This window comes from Quercus lobata, chromosome 11 (assembly GCF_001633185.2).
Source record: "Quercus lobata isolate SW786 chromosome 11, ValleyOak3.0 Primary Assembly, whole genome shotgun sequence".
NCBI lineage: Eukaryota > Viridiplantae > Streptophyta > Magnoliopsida > Fagales > Fagaceae > Quercus > Quercus lobata.
The window spans coordinates 28,748,834-28,771,578 of NC_044914.1; the positions used below are offsets into that span (position 1 = coordinate 28,748,834).

Consider the following 22,745-nt stretch of genomic DNA (forward strand, 5'->3'; position numbering starts at 1 on the left):
AAAACAACAATAACAAAAACTTAGGAAAAAAAACACTTTTCATCCTTTATTTTTGGGGTAGTTTATAATTTCTCCTTAAACTTTAAAATCAAGCAATTTTTACCTTAATATTTTGGAAAATAGCAAATATTTCATATTTTTATTCTCATAGTTAAACCCTAATAAAAGCTTATGATTCTTAAAATATTTTATTTTGTAATATCTAAATTACTCCCACTAAATTTTAACATCCCAAAAATTTTCTTCATATATTTTGAGTTTTAGATGGTAGTAATTCTTGGAAAGTTGGAATGATGACACAATGTGTTTTATTTGTTATCCAAAAAACATTGATTTTCTAGGTTTTATTTTTATTTTTTATAGCAAAACTAAGTTGTTTATTGTTGAAAGGTGATGATATTCGTTATCATTCTTAGAAATTTTTAGTGGGTGGATATATTGCCTTTAGCAAATAGGAACTAAAAGACTATTATAGTAAAATAGATATTTATATGTTAAATAGCTACCCTAATTTTGTGGTTGATCAAAATTCTTATATGAATGAGATTATCTTTTTATGACATAATTATCAAAATTCTTAAAATTTGTATCTCATTTGATTAATGTAAATCTCTACGTACTTTAAAAATCAAATGATTTATATTTTGTTTTGTGATACAAATAAAATCTAAAATTGAATGAGATTAACATTTTATGATATAATTATCAAAATTCTTAAAATTAGTGTCTTATTTGATTAATATAAATCTTTACATATTTAAAAATCAAATGATTTATATATTTGTTTTGTGATACAAATAAAATCAAAAATTGATTTTAATTACTACTCTCTTTTCACGGCAAGCACATGACTTATATGTGCTGCCCTAACTAGTCTAAATATAAAAAGACCAATTTAAAATTATCAACCCCAAAGTATTAAGCTGGCCCAGAGCCGTGTGGAACAACTCAAGTGGAAATGGCTAAAGCCCAAAACCGAGAGACCTCTCATTTGCTGTTGATCCTACTATCCGAGGTACAAGAATTACATGAAAACCACTAGACTTTATGTACGTAGTAGTTCACATAGCACCCCTAGAATTCCAGGTTATGATCATCATGATAAGTGGAACTTGATCAGGAAAGTTAACAGAGCTGTGTGTAAGTAGTGCATTGGTGAGGAATTCAATTTGATGTATGGAATGACCCTCTCTTGAGAGTGTGTGGGAGAGGGAGGAGAAGTAGACCCTATTGCCTTTGCCACAAAATTGTCTCTATAAAAATGAAGGCAAGGTTGCAAGAGGAAAAAGTGGGATGATCTTCGTCTAATATTAATATATATGTGTGTGTATATATATATATATATATATTTATATAAAAGAGTATAAAGTGAAATAGAGTATTTGAATTCATGATCTATCTAAAGAGTGTGCTTCGAAGAAAGTTTGGGGGGGGGGGGGGGGAATTTAACATATATATGTACCTATATGTCATCAATTTTTATTGAGGTGGCTTATTTTTATTGTCATGAAGTAAAAAATTAGCTTGCAGACTTTATATTCCAGAGTTACCTAATAGTTTCATGAAGTTGATAATATAAAATATGCTACGTTTTCCATCGAAACAAATGAAGTGTTAGATTTTACTTGAAAGGGGAGAATATTCGTGTAGAGAGAAGAACACTCCGTTCATTAGTTAACTAATGAAGAAAGAAATAAGTTTGATGATCATTTTGATAAAAAAAAAATTGAAATTATTTCATATAAAAAACCAAAATAGTTACAACATGATATAACTTTTAATCACATGACCTATTTAATAGTAATGTTACTTGTTTAAATAATTTATAGAGTTATGTGATTTACAATGCGTATGCATGGTCTTATAAACTGTTCCATAATGGGTTGGACTTGGAGGTGATTCCTATTGTAAAAACTATTACAGTCCCATTGTATTTTATTTTATGTAGATTGGCATATTGATAGTGGTTATGCAAATGTGAGTGTCTAAGGTTGTAAATGAAATAAATACAATGGGACTGTAAATGAACCAAAAAATAATTAAATACAATGGGGCTGTAACCTATAAATGAACCAAGCTATTTATGAATAGCTTGAGCTCGACTTTGAAAAAAATTTGTCTATGTCCATTTGTTAAGCAAACAAGTTAAGATCAAGTTTAAGTTTATGGTCAACTATTAAACAAGCCAAATTCAAATAAAATAAATTTTTTGTGAGCATGAGACTTGATTTAAATTTATATAATATTATATTTTTATATGTATATTTGTTTATAATTTACTCATAGAATTGAGAATTGATTTTGTAAGTTTGTAAATAGGTTCACATAGTACCAAATTATTATTTGTAGTTTATTGATAATATAAACAATTCATTTATAGTAAAGATTCATAGATTTGTAAAAGGGAAAAAACTATTATTCATGGTTTTACTATATAGAGGAAAAGAATAAATTATTCAAGTAGCTTGCAAACAAGTTTAAACTTGTTTGACAATAAAATGAACCAAACTTAAACATATAATAATGTTTAGTGATAAGCTCGAACTTAGCTTATGTTCAAAATAAAATTAAATGAACAAACTTAAATTTTTGATTCTCAACTTAGCTCAGCTCATTTACAACTATATTTCTTTTATTCCTAAAATAGGATGAACCAATATTTTCTACCCATGAGAAATCCCGACTTCAACTCTAAATAAATGGCAATTGGCTCATTATATTTTTATTCCCTTCTTATATGGCTGCTATGAGGCTTTGAGAGTATATTTCTCCTCCATACATGCTCACTCTGCTCATGTATCAACCACCATTGTTTTGTGAAATCAAGGGCTCTCTTTCAAGACTTCAATTGAAACCTCATCCTCAAGTCATGGAGATATGTCATTTCTTTATAAAACACTCATACATGCTTTGAATAAATCAAAATATCTTGTATAATTATAACAATTCCTTCAATCTGGTTTGAAGAAAAACTTTATCCTATATATATATATATATATATATTTTGTTCAATCTAAATTGACAAAGTAATAAGTATTACTAGTAATCTTTAAGTGTTGAAAAATAGTAAAATTTTGTGTATTTGTCTTTTTAATTGAGAATGATGATGATTACCACCCTTTCAACAAATGCTAAAAGAAACAAAAAGATTAAAGGCTTCCATTGTAGGTAGTAATAGTGAAGGTCTTCCCAAAGGACCAAAACTTCAAAAAGAAGGAATGAAAGGTCCAGAAAGGGAAGGGTTTGGGGCATTATTTTAGGCCTTTGACAGCATGAGAAAACCTAACAATATAAATCCTAGATCAAGAGAAATGCATGAAACTCAAAATACATTACACAAACGAAGAGCAGAAAGGATGAATCACTAAATGCTTTGCTTGAATGATGAATTTCACAAATTAAATTCATTGTGTAATTCACCATTCATATCATAAGAGGGACTACCATATCACCATGTACTCTAAAAGTACTTAATCATTTTCTAGAGGAAGTAACATTAATACATTTATGATTTATTTTAATAAATGACTTAGAGATTAATACTTATCCTTTTATGTTATAGATATAATTTCAATTATGCTAATACAGAATAGAAATATCACTAATCTATAAGAAAATTGAGATAATTAATCTATAATCACAAATTATTTTACAATATTTTTACAAACGGTTGATATAGCCAACTTTTTATTAGTTTTCACCTAGGCCCACTACTAACATCACTTTTTTTATTTACCAATAATCACTCATTACATCAGCAATTTGTAAAAAGTTTGTATTCCTAGCATTATTCAATTGAGATAAATGCTTCTAAGTTTACTCTAGCAAAAATCAGCAACGCCCAATATAATTAATGATGAAAAATAGCAAATATCAATAAATTCCTTATAGTCTTGTAGGCTTGTTTATCTATATTCTTCTTAAACTCCTTCCACGTAATCCTTAATTCGTTTCCTTTCAAAATAATAATAATAATAATCGGTAATTGTTGGAGCTCCATTCCGACCGCATCCATACGGAATTCCCCAAAAAAAAATTTCCTTCCTAAATGAATATGTTAGAGGATAAACTTATTCTGTTTTTGCAGACATATTGTCATTGTTTATTAACGAAAGCAGCTTTTTGATTATCAAGAAATAGAAAGAATAAAGCAACTTCTTCAGGAGCTAATTAACCTAATCGATGCCGTAAAAGAAAGCTCCTCAATGGTTTTTTATGTGGTGATTTGATTGGTGAAGAACTGTAGAAGTAGTATTAGGTTCTTATGCATTGCACCAAAAATTGAGAAATTCTATTTTACAGTTAAGATTTTATATATAATATATATTCAACTATATATTATGATATCATGTATTTTCGATTAAAATTTTAAATTAAGTGTTACTAAATTCACTTTAAATTTTCAATATTTAACATGAAACATGAATTGGATTCATTTTAAATGAAGATGATCCTTATTCAACTTGCAAGATAGATAGGTCATGGTATTTTTATTGTTTCAATGTCAAAATTAGATCATATAGAGAATATATACTAATGAAAATAAGCTCATCTAAACCCATAGAAAATTATGACTTTAATTAACTGTAATTAATTCTTATCGTAGGTTACTTTTCTAGTGCAAGGCTTTTCTCATTTTTTGCAAGGTTCCACTAGGTTAACGATCACGTCAACAAATGATTATGACCACTCCAATAACAACTGTAACAATAAACATTATTTTAAAACTCATCATAATTATTTATTTACAAGCTACAACTATAACTGAAAGAAGAACCAAAGAGTAGACCATAACTAGTAGCTAGGAAGGCACTAGTTTTTCCCTGCCTTCAGAAGATTGAAAAAAAAAGGGAAAAAAAAAACAACTGGTAGATGAAAAGAAATGCATAGAAATTCAGTTCAATAAAAATTAAAGCAGATACCCATAAGCAAAATCGTAGGCATTAGGGATAGTAGAAGCAGCATCAACTTTAGGCTTGCTCTCAAGAAATTCAACATATTCTATACCATTCATCTCCAAGTGTGGTAAAGAATTAGGAGCAGACTCAAACAAAATCTTGTTGGCTTGTTTTGCTACATTCTTCTTTAGCTCCTCAATCGAAACCCTTAATTGCTCTAACTCATGTAGCCCAAGCTCATTGATTGGAGCTTCCCACCAGCATTGTCTTTGGTTAGCCCTCCTCATGTGGTCAAGTGCTTCTCCATACTTTTTCTCAGCTTCGACTTGATTGATAATTTGAGTGAGATAATTGTTGAGCTCACGAACATTAGCATTTTGATGAGCTTCAATGAGCTGGTGTTTCTTGGACCCTAAGTTAGGGTTTCCAGTAAGAAAACGATCAAGTATAGGCTCAACGTTGGGGTGACCAAATGAGAAAATCTTGCCCGCTGGTGAGAAAACAACAATGGCAATCTCAGCCCCACAAAGTGTACAAAGCTCACTAGCTTTCTTAAAAAGCCCTGACCGACGTTTGGAGAATGTAACATGTCGATGACTTTTGCTCAGAATTTTTGTACACCCTGTCTTTTTGCGACCCATGCTAAGATTTTGCTTTGCCATAGCTAAACCTATCAGAGATTCAACTCGACTAGACTGAAAGGAAAAATACTTGTTTTTTTTATTTGGATTTTCTGTGCTTCTGCCGGGAAAACTGAAAAGTGGGTACTTATATAGGGTCTTTTGCGTTAACTATGTAATTAATTACTACTAAAACTATCATTTGTGTGTCTTAATTGTCAATTACTTTGTATTATTAATCAAAGATTTGGACGTTACAAAATCTTCTTTACTGTGTGGATGATAACTATGACATAATTATCTATTTATAGGTTTATAATTAATGATCATTTAACCTTTAGAGGTCATAATATAGCATATTTGAGGCGGGTTTATATCTTAATAAATTGGAATTAGAATTGAGTTTGACTTTCCTTCACAATAGATTAAGGAAAAATACTTTACATTTTTTGATCGAAAAAAGGAACTTTAGATTTACTTCTAAAATCGCTTTCATACATACAGCTGTTATCTTTTCCCTTTTCCTCCAAAAAAAAAAAAAAGCTAATATCTTTTCCTAAATTAAAAAAAAAAAAATACAGCTGTTATCTTTTCCCTTTTCCCCAAAAAAAAAAAAAAGCTAATATCTTTTCCTAAATTAAAAAAAATAAAAAAATAAAAAAATAAAAAATCTCTTACATACATGATGAACCAAGCTAATCCAATCTGAAGTAGGCCATAGAATAAAAGGCATTGCCCTTTGTCTTAGTATTATTTTTTTTAATAAAGTTTCTACCTATAGCGTCTACTTCTAATAATTGCATACTTTATTATTAAATCAAAACACAAATTGGTATTACAATGAAATTTTTTTTTTTGGTTGAGAATTCACATTGAAAAAGGTTAGAGATGTTTTAAAAAATAATTTTATTTGGAATAGATAAAATTTTATGCAAACCATAAACTAATACAAGATGATTTTGTATGTGATATAATAAGAACCTCAAAACCATCTTTAATACTATTAAATTATTAATTACTATGAAACTAATGCGAGGGAGATGCCTCCTTGATGACTGTCTTTAAGCATTGCAACTAAGCACCAAATACAGAGTTCCTGGTTCGTTTAAGTGGCTACAGTCTGGGATAGCTAGTAAAGTTGGGTTGGTCTCACTCTCAAGCAGAAATATGAAAATTATACAGAAAGAAAAGTCAGTTTCCACAATCCTAGATTTGTTTTAAAATTGTACTAGGCTGAATCTTCACGAACGTTCATTAAGATATTGTGTGACGCAGAAATATGATCCACGATCCCAGAATGCAATCACTAAAATAGCTCATGACGTACAGTAATACACGGTCTAAATCCTAAAACTACAAACAAGGTTGTGAAAGAATTTATAAAGAAAAAACATATATACTTGTCTATATAGTCCATACAATTGTGGACATGTAGATACGCATATTATGCACACGCGTGCACTCAATCCATATAATACTTAACCAATTTAAATAATAATAATAAAAAATGTTACTCATATTTTTTTTTTGATGAAAAAAATGTTACTCATATGAATACTAAGTGGTATTTTAATGTTATAAAACCCATTGTTATTAATTTCATTTTGGACCCATTTCGGTTTGTCTAGTGGAACGAAATATTTCGGTACTGGCCTATTTCGGCGTACCGTTTCAGGATGTTTCGGGGTTTCTAAAAAAAATATATATATATATATATATTTATATATATGTATATGAACACACACGTATACAACCTATTATTTACAATTTATTGTGTAAGAATTGTGAAAATATTATCAATATAACATTTTTCTAATAATAATATTTAAAAAAAAATAAATTAATATTAATATAAAGTTATAAACCATTGTACAAAATGAGGAAAATAAAAATAATACCTCTGACATTTGCTTTTGAATTTTTTAACTTTTTTTGTCATTTCCAAAGTTACTCACGTGATGGGCTCAGAAAAGTTAAAATTTGAAATCAATAAAAGACTTTAGGAGACACTAGGACACTCAAGACAATAGAAAATAAAAGGACAAAAGACCAGTCCCACTAACTAGTGGATACAAAACGGAGAAGAAGAAGATGAAGAAGTGGGCTAGGACGTTGGGTTCATTCAGGCAAATGGTAGGCCGGTGTCGTTTGGATCTTTATTTTTTATTTATTTTTTTAAATTTTAATAACAAGCTAAATCCTGTACTGGCCAGAATTTACATCTTGGCCGAAATTGTCCGGAATGGCCCGAAACAGCCCGAAATCTGACTCGAAGTGGAACGTGGGGTATTTTGGTACCAGTTTACATACCGATACGAAAAATTCCGGCCATTTCGGCTGGAACGGAACGGTATCAATAACAATGATAAAACCCATAAAAATTCGTTATATTGTGTTAATTTTTTAGGGTTTTTATATATGAATAAACCTTGATGTAATTTTTTTTATCAAATTTTTACTTATAATTCTCATGTAATGATTTTTAGTGAGTAAATAAATCCCAAGAACAATTAATGTTAATTGTATTTAACTTTATAAAATGATTAAATCATAAAAATTTTAAGCCATATTATAAGTACCATTTGTGCATCAAATACTTTTGAGTTCAACTTAAAAATAATATTAAATTATAAAGTTTATTATATAACTGTTTTTTAAATTTATTACTTAAACATTTATTTTTGAAAAATAATAAATATCATATAAAGAATTTGAACTCTTAACCCTTTTAAAGGTAACATTTTTTAATTTTATTTCTTTATATTTTTTATCTTCAATTACAAATTTCTTTCTTTATTATTATTATTATTTTGAATCCTTCCTTTTATTTTACCTCTTAACTTTAAGATAAAATAGGAAACGTCAAGGGCCTTTTACCTTAATCAGCACCTTCTCATACACAAAGTTCTTGGGAGGTTTAAGGAGGGGGGAGGGGGGAATTTGAGCTGCGAGATTAACAATATATTGTAACTATCTCAAAAAATATATATATATATACACACACACACACACATATATATATATATATATATGAAACATTTTTTTTTTGTAATGTTTTTTTTAATAGGTTTGACATATAAAAGAAAATTAAAGAAAAAATTCAAAAATGGAGAAGAAAAAAGGGAAGAAGAAGACCATTTATAAGGAAAAGGGGCAAGGGGGTTGGGCCCTCTTGACCCCCTACGCTGCTCTTGTTAGTATGTTTTTATAATTTATTTGAACATTTGTAGGGAGAGAAGAGTAGAGGGTAAGGGAGAGGAACTTTGCCTCTACTTTAATTAAAAAGTTGTAGTTTCCATCATGTGAAGAGAGAGGGCAATCAACCTGCTCATTTCCTTGCTAGAAGAGCAGTTTTATCTACATATTTTGATGTATAGGTAGAAGAACAACAACTAGATTTGGATGATGTATTCCAAAATAATTTCATTCATCAATAAAATTGAACCTTACTTTTTCTTATTTAAAAAAAAAAAAAAAAAGACATCCAAACTAGATTCATTAAGCTTCCTCAGTCATCTCATTCTACTTTCCTCGCCTCCCCCTCCATCCAAACACAATCTCATGGATAAAATTAAGGCATGAGGTTAACTTTATGATGTCCCACTATAATTCCATTTCATATTTGGAAAGGAAAAAAAAAAAAAAAAACTCAAGTCCTCATTCCCATCAATCTTCTTAGATATTTGAACCCTAAATACAGAAGGTGTTAACCAGTTGAGTTACTATTTAAATTTGTATACTAAAAAGAGTCATCTCGTTTGTATAGGGGCTTAAGGAAAATGAAAGCTATATATAAATGTGGAATACTCATAGTTTGACAAAATATTTATATTCTAAGGCAATTTTAATGGAGGAATCACTTTGAAGTGTTCCCAAGATGAAGGGTAGAAGTTTCACACCCAAGAACTTTGGATCTCATAAGGCTTTTTATTTTATTTTATTTATATTTTTTTTTCTTGATGAGGGATCTCATGAGGCTTTGAAAACCACTAGCCACTAGGCCAATCCCTTGGGGGTTAATATATGTGTATTTATGTATATGTATAAGTCATCATTATCCTATTCTAAAAAGAAAAGAAAAAAAGTCATTATTATCCTAGTCATTATATATTCTCTAATTGTAATTGAAAATTAATTATTTTTTTTAATTTAGTTTAAGTGATATTAAGAATACAACAAATTTTAGCTTTTTCAAATTGATTTGTCATTAATTTTAAAAAATAATAAAAATTAGACATTCATTTAAAATTTACTAGTTATATTCATTACTGTGTCATTTTGCAATGGTTATGTATAATCCTAGAATTTTCCAACTAATTTTTGTAGATTTAATTGTCTAAACGAAACCTATTAAATAATTGTTGACCAAAAAAATCTAACGGATCCAGCCTAAAGAAATTTACCTAACTCTTGCCTTCGCTTTTAATATAAAAGACACATTAGATATCAAATGGTTTGGATCTATCCTAACGATATATATATATATATATATATATATATATATATATATATATTCCCCTTTTTTGAGAAGACAGAACGATACTTAATACTTCTTCTTTTTAAAACAAAAATAAAATAGTTTAATATATATTTAAAACCTTTTCGGTGTGTAGTTCTGTATTTTTCCGACCCAAAAAAAAAAAAAAAAAAAAAAAAAAAGATTCTGTGTAACTTTTCTATTTTATGTATTGTTACAGATTTTCTTCAAAAAAATAAAGTATTGTTACAGATAAACATCTAGCCATCTAGGCGTGTTTTGCACGAGGGGAAACAAAATCAAGTTCTTAAGAAACGATTTATTTTTGGGGTACGAACTTTCTCGATGAAGGTGGTAAAATTAAGAATACTTACTTGGGACTTTCTAAAAATATTTGAATAATTTATATTGTTGTAGGCATATGTGATATACCAATTAGAGATTCTATCCATCTACACTATTTCGATGATTTGTCATTGTATACTCCTCGAAAGAGAAAAAAAAAAAAAAAATCAATCGTTTGTGTAATTATGATCATTAAACTCTATATATTGGCAGAGTTCAAGTGATAGTATAAATGGTAAGAACATCTTTTGTAGTGTCACATAGGGGTGTACGTGCTTCGGTGCGATTGGTTTTGGAGAGGCTTTTTGCACTATGCTTATAAGTTGTTATTTCACCCTATGCTTGACCGCACCTCACTTTTGGAGGATAAGAACTAGTCAGCACAAGGTGTGGTTAATCTTAGCGGCTCGGTGCAGTTCGTTTAGCTATGTGGGCTAGCCTTTTAAAATTATTATTCTAAAATTTGGGCTTTTGGGCCTCTAAAAAATAGCATTTTGAGCCCATTTTGACTTCTTTTTAATTGGACCTTTCTTTGCAAAGGGCTTATTTTTCCCCAAATACTACATTAAACCCTTATAAAATAGAATTTATAAAACATACGAATTATAAAATGCCTTATTAGATTAGATAATCAAACAATAACATCAACTTTCTCAGTGCTAAAATCACAATAACAACAAGATAATCAACTAAAACCATAATAGCATGATATAATAAACTAAAATCATAATCAATCAATAGGATGACCAACAAATAAATTTACAATATTTGAGCCCTAGAAACAAAATCAAATAGCAAACAACACGAGTGAACTTAAAAAAAAAAAAAAAAAAAAAAAAAAAAAACTAGAAGCAAAATCAAACACAAACATGAAAGTTCAACACAATAGGGTGAATTGAAAACAAAATATAAAATAACCCTAAAAAAAAAAAAAAACTAGAAGCAAAATCAAACATGAAAGTTCGACACAACAGGGTGAATTGAAAACAAAATATAAAATAACCCTAAAAACAAAATCAAACAGCAAAGAAAAAAAAAAATCAAAGGTATTTCATAAGTGGATCTCATCAAAGAATTTAAACAAGATCAATGCCTCATTCATAATAGAGGCCCATCATATTTTAGAAAATTTCCCCATTTTTTTCTCTTTTATCAAACTTATTTGGACCTATATATGAAGTGAGCCGTGACACTTTGAAGCCCACACCAACACTTCGTCTTTTTCTTTATGTTTTGTTTTGTTTTCATTTTTTTTTTTTTTCCATTTTATTTTATTTTTTAATTTTTACTTATCCCAACCTGTTAGAGTATTTTATTTTTTCCATTCCTAAGACCATCTCTTCTAGCCAAAGCCCATTTGCAATGTTCAATCCCTTCCTTAAGATGGGCCTTACATCTAGTTTCAAGGATCATGGTCCATTTACTTTTTCAATCTCCCTACTCTCATATGGGCCATACATCCAATTTCAATGATTTGGTCCAATGGTCGTGTCGGTCTCATTTTTTTCAAATGATTTCACCTTTTTTTTTTTTTTAATCCTCATTGAGTTTTTGGTGGGCCTACCCAACTCTTTGGGGTTTTAAGGTTTCAAAACATTATGGATGAGTCCAACATCATCTCAATAAAGCTCATAACATACATGATCTTGGGCCTTTTGTTTGAGAAATTGTATTGGATTTGAGGCCAAAAGTTAGGGTATCTTATAAGTTTATAGTCCATTGTCATTTTCCAAAGTCTATGCATACTCATGCTTTTAGATCCCTTAATTGAAAAAAAAAAAAAAAAAAAAAAAAAAAGAAGGTTTTGAACTAGGCTCAAAAGTTAGGGTTTACCGTGGCTAATTGGATCATATTCTTATTTCTTTTTGGGTTCTTCTTTAAGACATGCAACTTTGGGCTTTTCCCTAGGGATCAAGTTTTATGGCCATTCTATGTATGGCCGGGTATAGATTATTAATAGGGTTTCCTTCTCCTCTTCCTTCAAAATACCACTCACAACTAGGTGCCTTGTTCTCCAACCTAGGTGGAGTGGCCCTTAGTGGAGGAAAAGATTTATCTCCAAACTAATTTAGAGAAAAACCCTTCAAACTTTTCCTATATCTTTTTATTGTTTAAGAATTTTGAAAATCTAACCGTTGGATTGCATTTTTTTTTTTTTTTTTAATGTTCTTAACATGCATATCAAATTTTGTTCAAATAACAATCAATAAACTTATTTTTTATGCATAGTTTTATATCACAAAAACTTAAAATTTAATCATTTTATAATAAGAACATATAATCCAACTATTAGATTCTCAAAATTCACATTCAATAAAACGATATATGAGGATTTTGAAGAATTTCTCCATAATCTAGTTTAGAGAGAAACATTTTCCCTTAATGGATAGGTAGGTTAACTTGTTATTGTAGTTATATGTCATCACGAGCAATGGCACATGCTGTGAGTTTATGAGGTGAGGTACAAAGACCTTAAGCCCGAATGGGACTTAAGATCCCCCACCTACTTCCCTTGAGGGTTCATAGGGTAAAGAGATGTGCAAGGCATCATTAGGAGGGTCCTTGTTAGATAAGCTACAAAATAAACTAAAGTCTTAACTCTCTATCCCCAATGAAGTCTCCACTTTAGGCTCACCATCCTAGACATGGGATTGTTGCCCAAGGAGTATGCCTCAACCAAGTGGATTGGAGGTAGGGGGCTGGGAGTCGTCACTTAGTTCAAGTCCAAAAACCAATTTTGATCCCTTGTAAAGGTCTACACTGGATACTAGATTCGGAGTTAGGATACACCTTAGGACAGTATTAGAAACCCAAGTCCCCTTGGCATGTGGGCCAAGGTTCCATAGCCTAGCTAGTTCTATCAAGGAAGCCCATAATGGGCAATCCTAAAGCATGCAAGAAAGTAGCACACGTGCACGCGCGCGCGCACACACACACACTCATGTGAAACCTAAACTAGTCATTCATTCATCACACATTCAACATTCATCAACACATTCATATTCATCGTTCATGTCATAGTAAAGAAGGAAACATATCTGCAATTCAAAAACAAATCAAGCCTAATTAATCAAGTCAAGGTAAATTTGAGAACAAATCGAATCTCTCTAGTCAATAATCAAAGTAAACCAAATCACACCAAAGATGCATTAATAAGGGAAAACTTCATTCTAGACTTATCCAAATAAAATTTGATTATGGCAATGTCAACTAAAAATCATGGAAAATAACAAATAATTATTAATTTCCCAAATATGAGTAAAGTCAAATCTTATGACATACGAAAAGTATCAAAGCAATCAAATCAAAAAATCAAAATACAAAATTTTTCCTATTTTTAGTCAAGCTGCATATGCAAGCCTGAAGCATGCATGCACAAATATTAAACTTGTGTTCGTACAATCAATTATGAGTGCGCATCCTAACATGAAACCTAATTCCAAAATTATTTTCCATATTCAACTGGATTCACATGATTTATAATTTATTGACTTGACTCTTTCATTGAGAACAAACTATAACATAACAAATTAAATCTAAACTAATCAAAACCTAGTTCTATGCAAAAACAATATCCAAGAACACATTCATAAAAATAAACAATCATATTTAAGCAATAAAAAGTCATGGGGGAAGGACTTACCTTGATTGAGAATCACATATTTGAAACTTATAACTGGAAATAAAATGAAATTTTGAAATGGTTTTGAAAGAAGGATTAAAAACCATGTTATGCATAAAGTGACTTTTAAGATAGAAGTTTTGGAAAAAAAAAAAAAAATCATGAATAAGACTAGTGTGAAAAGATTGAGTGAAGAAAGAAAGTTTTTGGAAGACTCTTTAAAATTTATTTTGAATGGAGGCATAATGTGTGTATTTATAGAATTATTTATAGAAGAATAGAGTTTCTGTGGCAATTTACATAGGCTTGAACTAAGGATAAGCAGCCTTAAAAAGATGCATACTTGGTCGACAAAACTACTATCCAAACTTCAAGTGGAAATATCTTACTCATTTTAAATTCAAATAGGCCAAGTATGAAATTCTTTTAAAAAAATAATAATAATAAATTAGGCCAAGTATGTGTCAATTTTGAAGATTTGTATGTCTAATTTCCAAAAAAAAGAAAAAAAGAAACAAACAAACAAAAACTCATTCAAAAATTAGTTGTTGTTCAAGAGATATTGACAAAAGAGTGAGCAAATGTCATTTTTTGACATCACTTTTAAAGTAGTTTAGAGCATTTCTTAGTTATGATCACTTCTGAACAATCAAAAATACTTTAATTGCCTTTTAGTTAATATTTTTCAAGATCCTCTTTGGGACTGGGACCACAGGTTATTAACTAATATAAAATGTAATATCTACATTGTTGAGCCCATTGGTCTAAAGACTCTAAACTAGGTATCAGGGGAAAATAATTGGCTTATAGGATTAGTGTATGCCCTAGTGGTTTAGCAAGGGTCAACATAATTTTCAAATGTACTAATCATAGATAATACAGAAATGACATTTCATTATAGAATGCCAGATATGTCTTAGCCCTAAGCTTTTTACCATATATTTTTTTTTGTGGGTATGCAACCAACCTCAAAAATCCCATTTCTAGCATAATCAAAGACACTCACTTATCAAAACAGAAAGACACTCACTTTGATTTCAATCTTACCTTGTTTAACTTTCCTTGAATTTTGGGATATTATTTTCCAGCCAAGTTTGCCCAGTCTTCCCTCTTCACTCGAAACCTCCTCAACAAATTCCTTTTAACAAGCTCAATCATGGTTACTATAGCTATAGGCATATCCTCAGGATTGCTGATGGAGGACTTGAAATTCTCTGACTAATTGTTCATAAGCACATTAATCTAAATGTAAGCTCAAATAAAAATATAAAATAAACCTAGTGCACGTACTCTAGTAACATTAAAAAATAAAATAAAATAAATCATATTTTCTTCCACAAAAAAAAAAAAAAAAAAAAAAAATCGCATAAATTTCTTTAACAATAGTTGAAATGACATATTGTAAGCAATTTACAACAAAAATGGTAGACTATGTTGTAATATATACCTTTAAAGTTTGGAGTAAATTTGACTTATGCCCTAGAGTTTAAACTAATTTTTTGTTTTCTGACTAAAAAAAAAAATTGTAAGTTTTCTATTTTATGCAATTGTACAAATAAAATTCTAAATATGTTTTGCATAAGGGGAAACAAAATCAAGTTTTTAAGAAACAATTTATTTTTTAGGATACAAATTTTCTTGATTAACATGGTAAAATATTGTGACTTCCAGTTAGCTTAACTGTAATAGTTTTTTATCGTCAAATAAGAGATTTTAGATTCAATTTTCATGTACTCCAAAAACCAATTGATATATTGGCATGATAATAAAAAGAAATCATAATGAAGTAGATGCTATAAGTTTAAAATACTATCTTATCGATAATTTTAAAAAATTGGTGAAATTAACATTTCTTACTTTGTAATGGTGGTTACCAGATTGACAAATTGAAACTACATCCGGATTATAGGCATATTTGATTCAACATGAGACTCTCTCAATCTACACAATTTAGATGATTTGTCGTATTATTGTAGCCTCCAAAACAGAACCCGAAAAGAAAAAAGAAAAAAAGAAAAAGAAATCAATGATTTCTGCAAATGATTGAATTTTACTCATTAAACTCCATTTGTCCCCTAAGGCACCTACGTAACAATTACTGATGGCTCTAGAGCAAAAAGGCAGTTAATATTGCAGGCAGGCCTTGAATTTTTTCATTAATGCAAATTCATCACAAATGAGTTCATCAATAATGAGTTCTAATATATTGAGCTAAATGCATGATCTCTACGAATGGGTTCACTAATTTCGGAAATTGGAGAAGAAATCATACCAAAAAATCTATGTAAAATCCCTAAGTGTACCAAGAAAATTTATTTTCTAGATTATCATTCAACTACAAACCATAATTAAAAATGAAAACTACACGTAGATTGGTCATGACTAGTGAGTTACTAGCATGTAACTACCTCCGAAAGGAAACCAACAAGAAAAAAAAAAAAAAAAAAAAAATCAGAAAAGCCCATTTCCATAGCCAAAATTATAGACATTGGGCATAGTGGAAGAAGTATTAAACTCTCTATGTTTGTTCTCAAACAAATCAGCACTACTTCCAATACCATTCACTGCCAAAAATTGGGAAGAGTTGGTAGTAGAGCCAATCAAGATCTTGTTGGCTTGTTTTACTACATTCTTCTTTAGCTCCTCCATTGATGCCCTCAATTGCTCGAGCTCATGCAATCCAAGCTGATTGAAAGGGGCTTCCCACCAGAACTGCCTCTGGTTAGACTTCCTTATTTGGTCAAGAGCTTCTCCCCGCTTTTTCTCGGCTTCCAATTGATTAAGAATTTGAGTTAGGTGTATGTTGAACTCGCGAACATTAGCATTTCGATGAGCTTCAATAAGTTGGTGAGCACTAGACTCCAGTGGAGGGTTTCGAGTAAGATATCGATCAAGAATGGACTCAACTTCCGGGTGGCCAAAAGAGAAGACCTTCTCTGCTGGGGAGAAAACTATTATTGCAATCTCAACCCCACAAAGGGTGCAAAGCTCACTAGCCTTTTTAAAAAGTCCTGAACGGCGTTTAGAGAATGTAACTTGTAGATGATTTTTCTTCGGTATTTTTGCAATTGGAATCTTTTGGCGTCCTATGCTAGCCCTCTTTTTCACCATAGCTATGTCAGAGAAGACTCAAAAGAGATAGCAATATCAATAGCAAAACTTTGTTTTTCTTAGTTTAATTAGACTTGTTATGGTTTCAGGAGAACCATTTATGGGGTATTTATATGGCTTTTTTCTTCTATTTTGGCAAGTCTATTGTCCTTTGGCAGCTTAATTCTGAATTAGTTAATATGATTAATTCAAGATTTGAAGGTTATAAAATCTTATTCACTTAATGGATGATTACAAATTTACAATGAAACTAATTATCAATTGGTTGGCATAATAAAAGAAATTATTTGATGACTTTGGAAGTGAATGTCAACCTCTTTCATAGGTGTCTGAATCTGATAGACATATTACTAATCATAATTGACTGTTAATTGTTATTATTTAGTAAGAATTTATTAAACTCTTCCCTGGAATTCAACGTTATCTATATAGCAAGATTTTATTTTATTTTTTATCTGAAGGAAGATATAACATGATTATTGTGAGTGAAGAATTGTGTTTTATGTGTTGTAGGTAGCACCAAAAACTATTAGAGAGATAAGTTGTAATTGCCCCAGCGTATTGAATCAATTTTCGTTGATGCAAGTTTTTTTATTTTTTATTTTTTATTATAAGGTAGATGTGAGATTTAGATCATTAATTGTAAAGGCGATGTAGTAAGAAGAAGTTGACGTAGTGAGAATTTGCTTAATGAGAATCAAATATTGAACTTAACTTCCTTTTAGATTAGGGAGCAGCACATTAACTAGAGTCTTTAAACATATTCCTCATATAACACAATGATATTATATTATACCAAAACAGTGAGAAAGAAAATAAACCCAATTGTTTCTTTGGCTCGAAGAACAAATAATGTTAATTATGTAAAATTATTCAGTGCATCTAATGTATTATACATTTCTCTCATATAATGGCATATATAAAACTCAAATTTATGTGAATAAGAGAGGTGCCGGATATACAGAATAATTTCTGGTCGACAACGGCCAGTTCTATTTGAGTTACAACGAAGCAAAATGTCCATTGGATTATAAACTATAACTACTGACAAGGACAAAGGAGACATGAACTGTCAAATACTATACAGATTATATGGATATACCAACGAGCTTTATCCACATCATATCTGCCTCATTAATGGCGAAAATATGTGCATTTCAGGAAATGTATTTGGATAAATTGTAGAGGATATAGTTGCTTCATGTCAAAATTTACCTCAAAACTGTCTACAATGCTAATTTTTCTAGTATTGATTCTTTATTCCTTTTTGTATCTAATTTCCCATGTTTTCTCTATTTTCAGGTTGGCAACTAGTTAGTAGATATTAAAAAGTAGATATGCAAGTGCATATGTTTTAGGGCTATAATTGAACCAAGTTGATTATAAACAATTTGGGAATAGTTAAAAAGATAAAAACTTGTTTATTTAACAAATGAGTCAAGCCGGCACTAATTTTAGACTTGACTTTTAAATGAGTCAAGTTTAAACATAATAATGTGTTTGTTAACAAACTCATAAGTATAAGACTTGATTTAGGTATATATATAATATTATGTATTTATATGTTTACATATATAAAAATATATTAATATGGAATTGATATTGGACTATGTATGTTATCACAGAAGTTCATAAGTTATCAAATTATTTTGTATAACTTATTAATAATATAAATAGTCCATTTAAAATAAATAAAATTTATAAATAAGTTTTAACAATACAAAGTGGGTGAATTTAATTTTATATATAATATACAAAAATTATTCTATCTAATAAATTCAAATAATATAATTATAGTTATAATTTAGTTATTAATTATTAGCATAGATTTGTGATGGGGTTAAAAATTTTAGTCAAGTTGCTCATGCATAATCTCGAATTTATTCGATGATAAACTAATCGAGCTTGAAGATGTAATTTAGTTTATTGATGATTATGAGCTCAACATGTGTTCAAAATAAAACTATATGAATAATCTTAAACTTTCATTACTCAACTTGACTTGGCTTGTTCATTGTCCTAGTTTATAATAAAATGATTGTAATTTATTTAAGAGGCTAGAACAATACACAACATGGAAGGATAAACAAGCTAGCTGTCAATTTGCTGCAACTATAACTAATGATACAATTTAGAAGTGCTCGTTTGGGAGAATTTATTTTTATTAATTTATAAGGCTTAAAAATAAGCTAAGAAAACTTAATTGTATCTAGAAATAGTAAAACTTTAAAATTTTTTACATAAGCTAAATAAGCTATATAGAATATAAAATGCTCAGCCAATAAACCTTAACTCCAAGGACATGTATGCCTTAAGTTTAAGGCAATACTACAGACATACTCATTTTTTCACATGGGTGTGAATTGATTTGTATTTTTATATTTTTAAATGATTAATAAATAATTTAATGGTTTAAATAATTAATAAAAATTATTTTTTTTATGTTTAAAATTTAAAAGATAGTCGTTTTAACTTTTAAGAATTATATTTGCGCTTTTAAAAAGGTAATGGATAGAAGGATTAGATTCATTAGAATGATAGCGTTATTAAGATTAATGAACGTCTAAAATGTCAAAACTTAAACATAAGGGTTTAAATGACAATTCATCAAGTTTAAAGATGTAAATTGTATTTTCACCAAAAATATTATTTGAAAATAAGAAGTGATTTTTTTCCCTTCTTAATTTCTTTTGTTTGATGAATCAAAATGATTACCGACTAATCAGACTTGATTGGTTTTGGCCTAAAGAATAAAAACACCAAAGCACAATATGATTAGAGATAAGCATATAACCCCATTAATTGTTCTAAGATCACAACTGTAAGTGGTTTTCTATTACATTCACATGGAATTACCAATTTTTTTCCACCAGACACAATCAACTAGATCATAATTGGGGAAAAAAAAATTTGTGTCCACATATTTTCTCTAACCTTATTTCAAGTTTTTAGTCCCATGAGTAGCCTTGTCATCAACCCAACTTGCCACGCCGTTGTTGGGGCTCAAAACTACCAATTGAATCCGACAATCAAAAGGTCTTGATTCCAACCAAAAAGGAATGGATTTCAAAACTGTATTTAACAGACCGTAAGAGAATATACAGGCATACAGCCCCATTTCAGATTAGTCTTGCAAAAGGTCCATTCCAAGGCTAGGCCTACGGCCCCTACTAAAAAACCCTTCACCCCTTTTATAAAAAGGTCTCACTCCCTATTTCATATAAAGGCCCAAGTTTTATGATAGTCTTTTTAATAATAATAATAATAATAATAATAATAAAATAATAATGGTTATACACTATATTTCCTACCTCTAATAAGGCCTTCAAAATATTGTGGGTTTCAATTAACTCAAATGATAAAGTTTCTTATTATCAAATAAAAAATCTAGGGCTTAATCCTCTCTTACACAAAAAATCAATTAGTGTCTTTGTCTGATAATAAAGAACAATCATCAAGAGCAGATGGTATAAGTTGAAACTTTATCTAAAATAATTTCTTCTAAAAGAAGGTCTCCAAAATATTAAACTAATAGAAACTCAACCCAATTTAAACCCCTGATTATTGGAAAAACAGATATATACATGTGTAAAAGCATCAAGGATGATTAATTTTTCCTAACAGCTTGAGACTTTAATTTTTGTAAATGAATATTTTACATGTTAGATTGTCAACATTAACCACAAAATCTCTTACATAGCCCTACACCAAACAATTTTTATTTATCTTATAACACCAAAACCAAAACCAAAACCAAAATTGAAAATTAGATTAAAATATTATTTTACCATGCATTGCATTATATTCATCATAAAGTAAACCCCCTTTTATGAAAATTAATAATTTATTTTGTTAAATTTTATGCATATTTGACTCTCCATATGAAATTAACATTGGTTCAGTTAGATATTTTATCATGTTATATATTCAATTTGTCAAATTAAACTTGATTTTGAAAATAAATTTATTTATTAATATTTAAAAATAAATAAAATGTCCCACTTTAACTTATTGCTTTGGACCCAAATTGAATCGGCCTACAACAACATATTCTATTGGGCCTAAGTTATCCGCATTACGGTGACCCATATGATTACTACTACGTTTGCTATGTAAACAATTTTTAAGCATTACTGTACTGCATTGTTTTATTTAGTATAATATATATTAATTACATTATATTCAAGTCCAAAAATTAGAAAAGGGTCCACAGGTCCAGAATTTAAAAAAATAATGACGTGTCAATGATTTAATTGATGATTTAAATATATGATATAATTTAAATTCAATTAAATATATATATATATATATATTAAAATAATAATATGGAAAATTGTGAGGTTTTAAAAGTTTATGTAGCATAATATTATGAAGTCAATCCCTTCATCTGTAATCTATATATATAATAATAGGTGAAACTGAGAGAGACTCAAATTAGAATTTCAAATTAAAGTTTCAATTTTGCGCCATGTATCCTAAATTTTTTATTCTTAAAGAGTTTTATTTCTTAATTTTAGAATTAAATGTGGAACCACATCATAAATATTAATCCAAGTGAGTTATTAAGTACAAAAACCAAAGAGTTTATAATAAATGAATCGTAAAAAAAAAAAAATATATATATATATATATATAGATATATTAAAAAGTGTTTCACAATAATTTTAAAAAAAAAATATATATATATATATATATGGACAAATTTACATTTTATTCCCAATAATATCCTTACAAAATTTTTTAAAGAGTTAACAAAATATAAAAATGACTACAAATAGTATTTAAATTATATATATAAGAATTATATTATGCATCTTATTATATATCTTTAAGTGTATCAATGTATTTATATAGTATTACAAGCTAGTATATATAAAAAGATTTTCCTCTTTTAACAGGACTTTTATATGGTTCAAAAATACTTTTATTAATGAAAGGTAACTTCATTTAGAAATAAGGTCATAAATGTCAAATAACAAATTTTATTTTGAATTCAAAAAGAGAATTCTTAAAATTTAGGATTTTTTTTCCTTCATGTTCAAAAGAGAAATTACAATTATTGCTTATCTCTAAAATTTATCATTTTTATTTGTTTGAAAAAAAAATATTTCTAAATTATTGTAAACACAAAATTTTCACTAAGTTTGAAAATCAAACAAATTGAAAAATGTGTCACAAATAGATTTTTGTATTAATCAAGTAGTGAGTACAAACTCTGTTTCAATTTTTTTACAAAAAGTGCTCCTCTTGTTCTATCTTCTTTGTGGTCTTGACTTGAAGAAAAAAATTTCTTGATTTTGGTTGGAAGATGGATCGAACGGTCTTCACAACAAATCTCTAGTTTTGAGCTTATTAGAGGTTTGTTGTTCTTCAAGTTCTTCAAGTCTTTCGAACATTCTTTAAGTTCTTTGAAGATTTTTGAGACAGAATTTCTCCAAAACTTGGGCTTCTTGAAAACTTGGTGTTGAAAATGAGAGGAGACGTTTTTCTATTTATAATGGTTTTAGGGGATAAACTCTACTTTAAATTGATATGCTTGAAGAGATGTAGTAGACTTTGATTGGCCCAAATTTTGTTTAAAGATAATTATCTCTATTTATTTATTTTGATAAAGATCATATTTTGATAAAGATAATAATCAAAAAAGATAAATGATTATCTCTATTTTATCT

General features: G+C 29.0%; 2 protein-coding genes across 2 annotated transcripts; both read right to left on the minus strand.

Annotated features, from left to right (window-relative positions):
* Positions 1-4,909: 4,909 nt before the first annotated feature.
* On the minus strand, positions 4,910-5,560 carry LOC115966678 (agamous-like MADS-box protein AGL61). The gene has a single exon (XM_031085858.1). It carries the CDS (start codon positions 5,558-5,560, stop codon positions 4,910-4,912), a length of 651 nt encoding a protein of 216 aa, XP_030941718.1.
* A 10,853-nt stretch (positions 5,561-16,413) lies between these two features.
* Positions 16,414-17,073, minus strand: LOC115967581 (agamous-like MADS-box protein AGL61). The gene has a single exon (XM_031086701.1). The coding sequence runs from the start codon at positions 17,071-17,073 to the stop codon at positions 16,414-16,416; it is 660 nt and encodes a 219-aa protein (XP_030942561.1).
* Positions 17,074-22,745: the final 5,672 nt, after the last annotated feature.

Bases quoted from the DNA above. Each gene is read 5' to 3' on its own strand.
- LOC115966678 (XM_031085858.1), bottom strand. From the start codon at position 5,560: ATGGCAAAGCAAAATCTTAGCATGGGTCGCAAAAAGACAGGGTGTACA.
- LOC115967581 (XM_031086701.1), bottom strand. From the start codon at position 17,073: ATGGTGAAAAAGAGGGCTAGCATAGGACGCCAAAAGATTCCAATTGCA.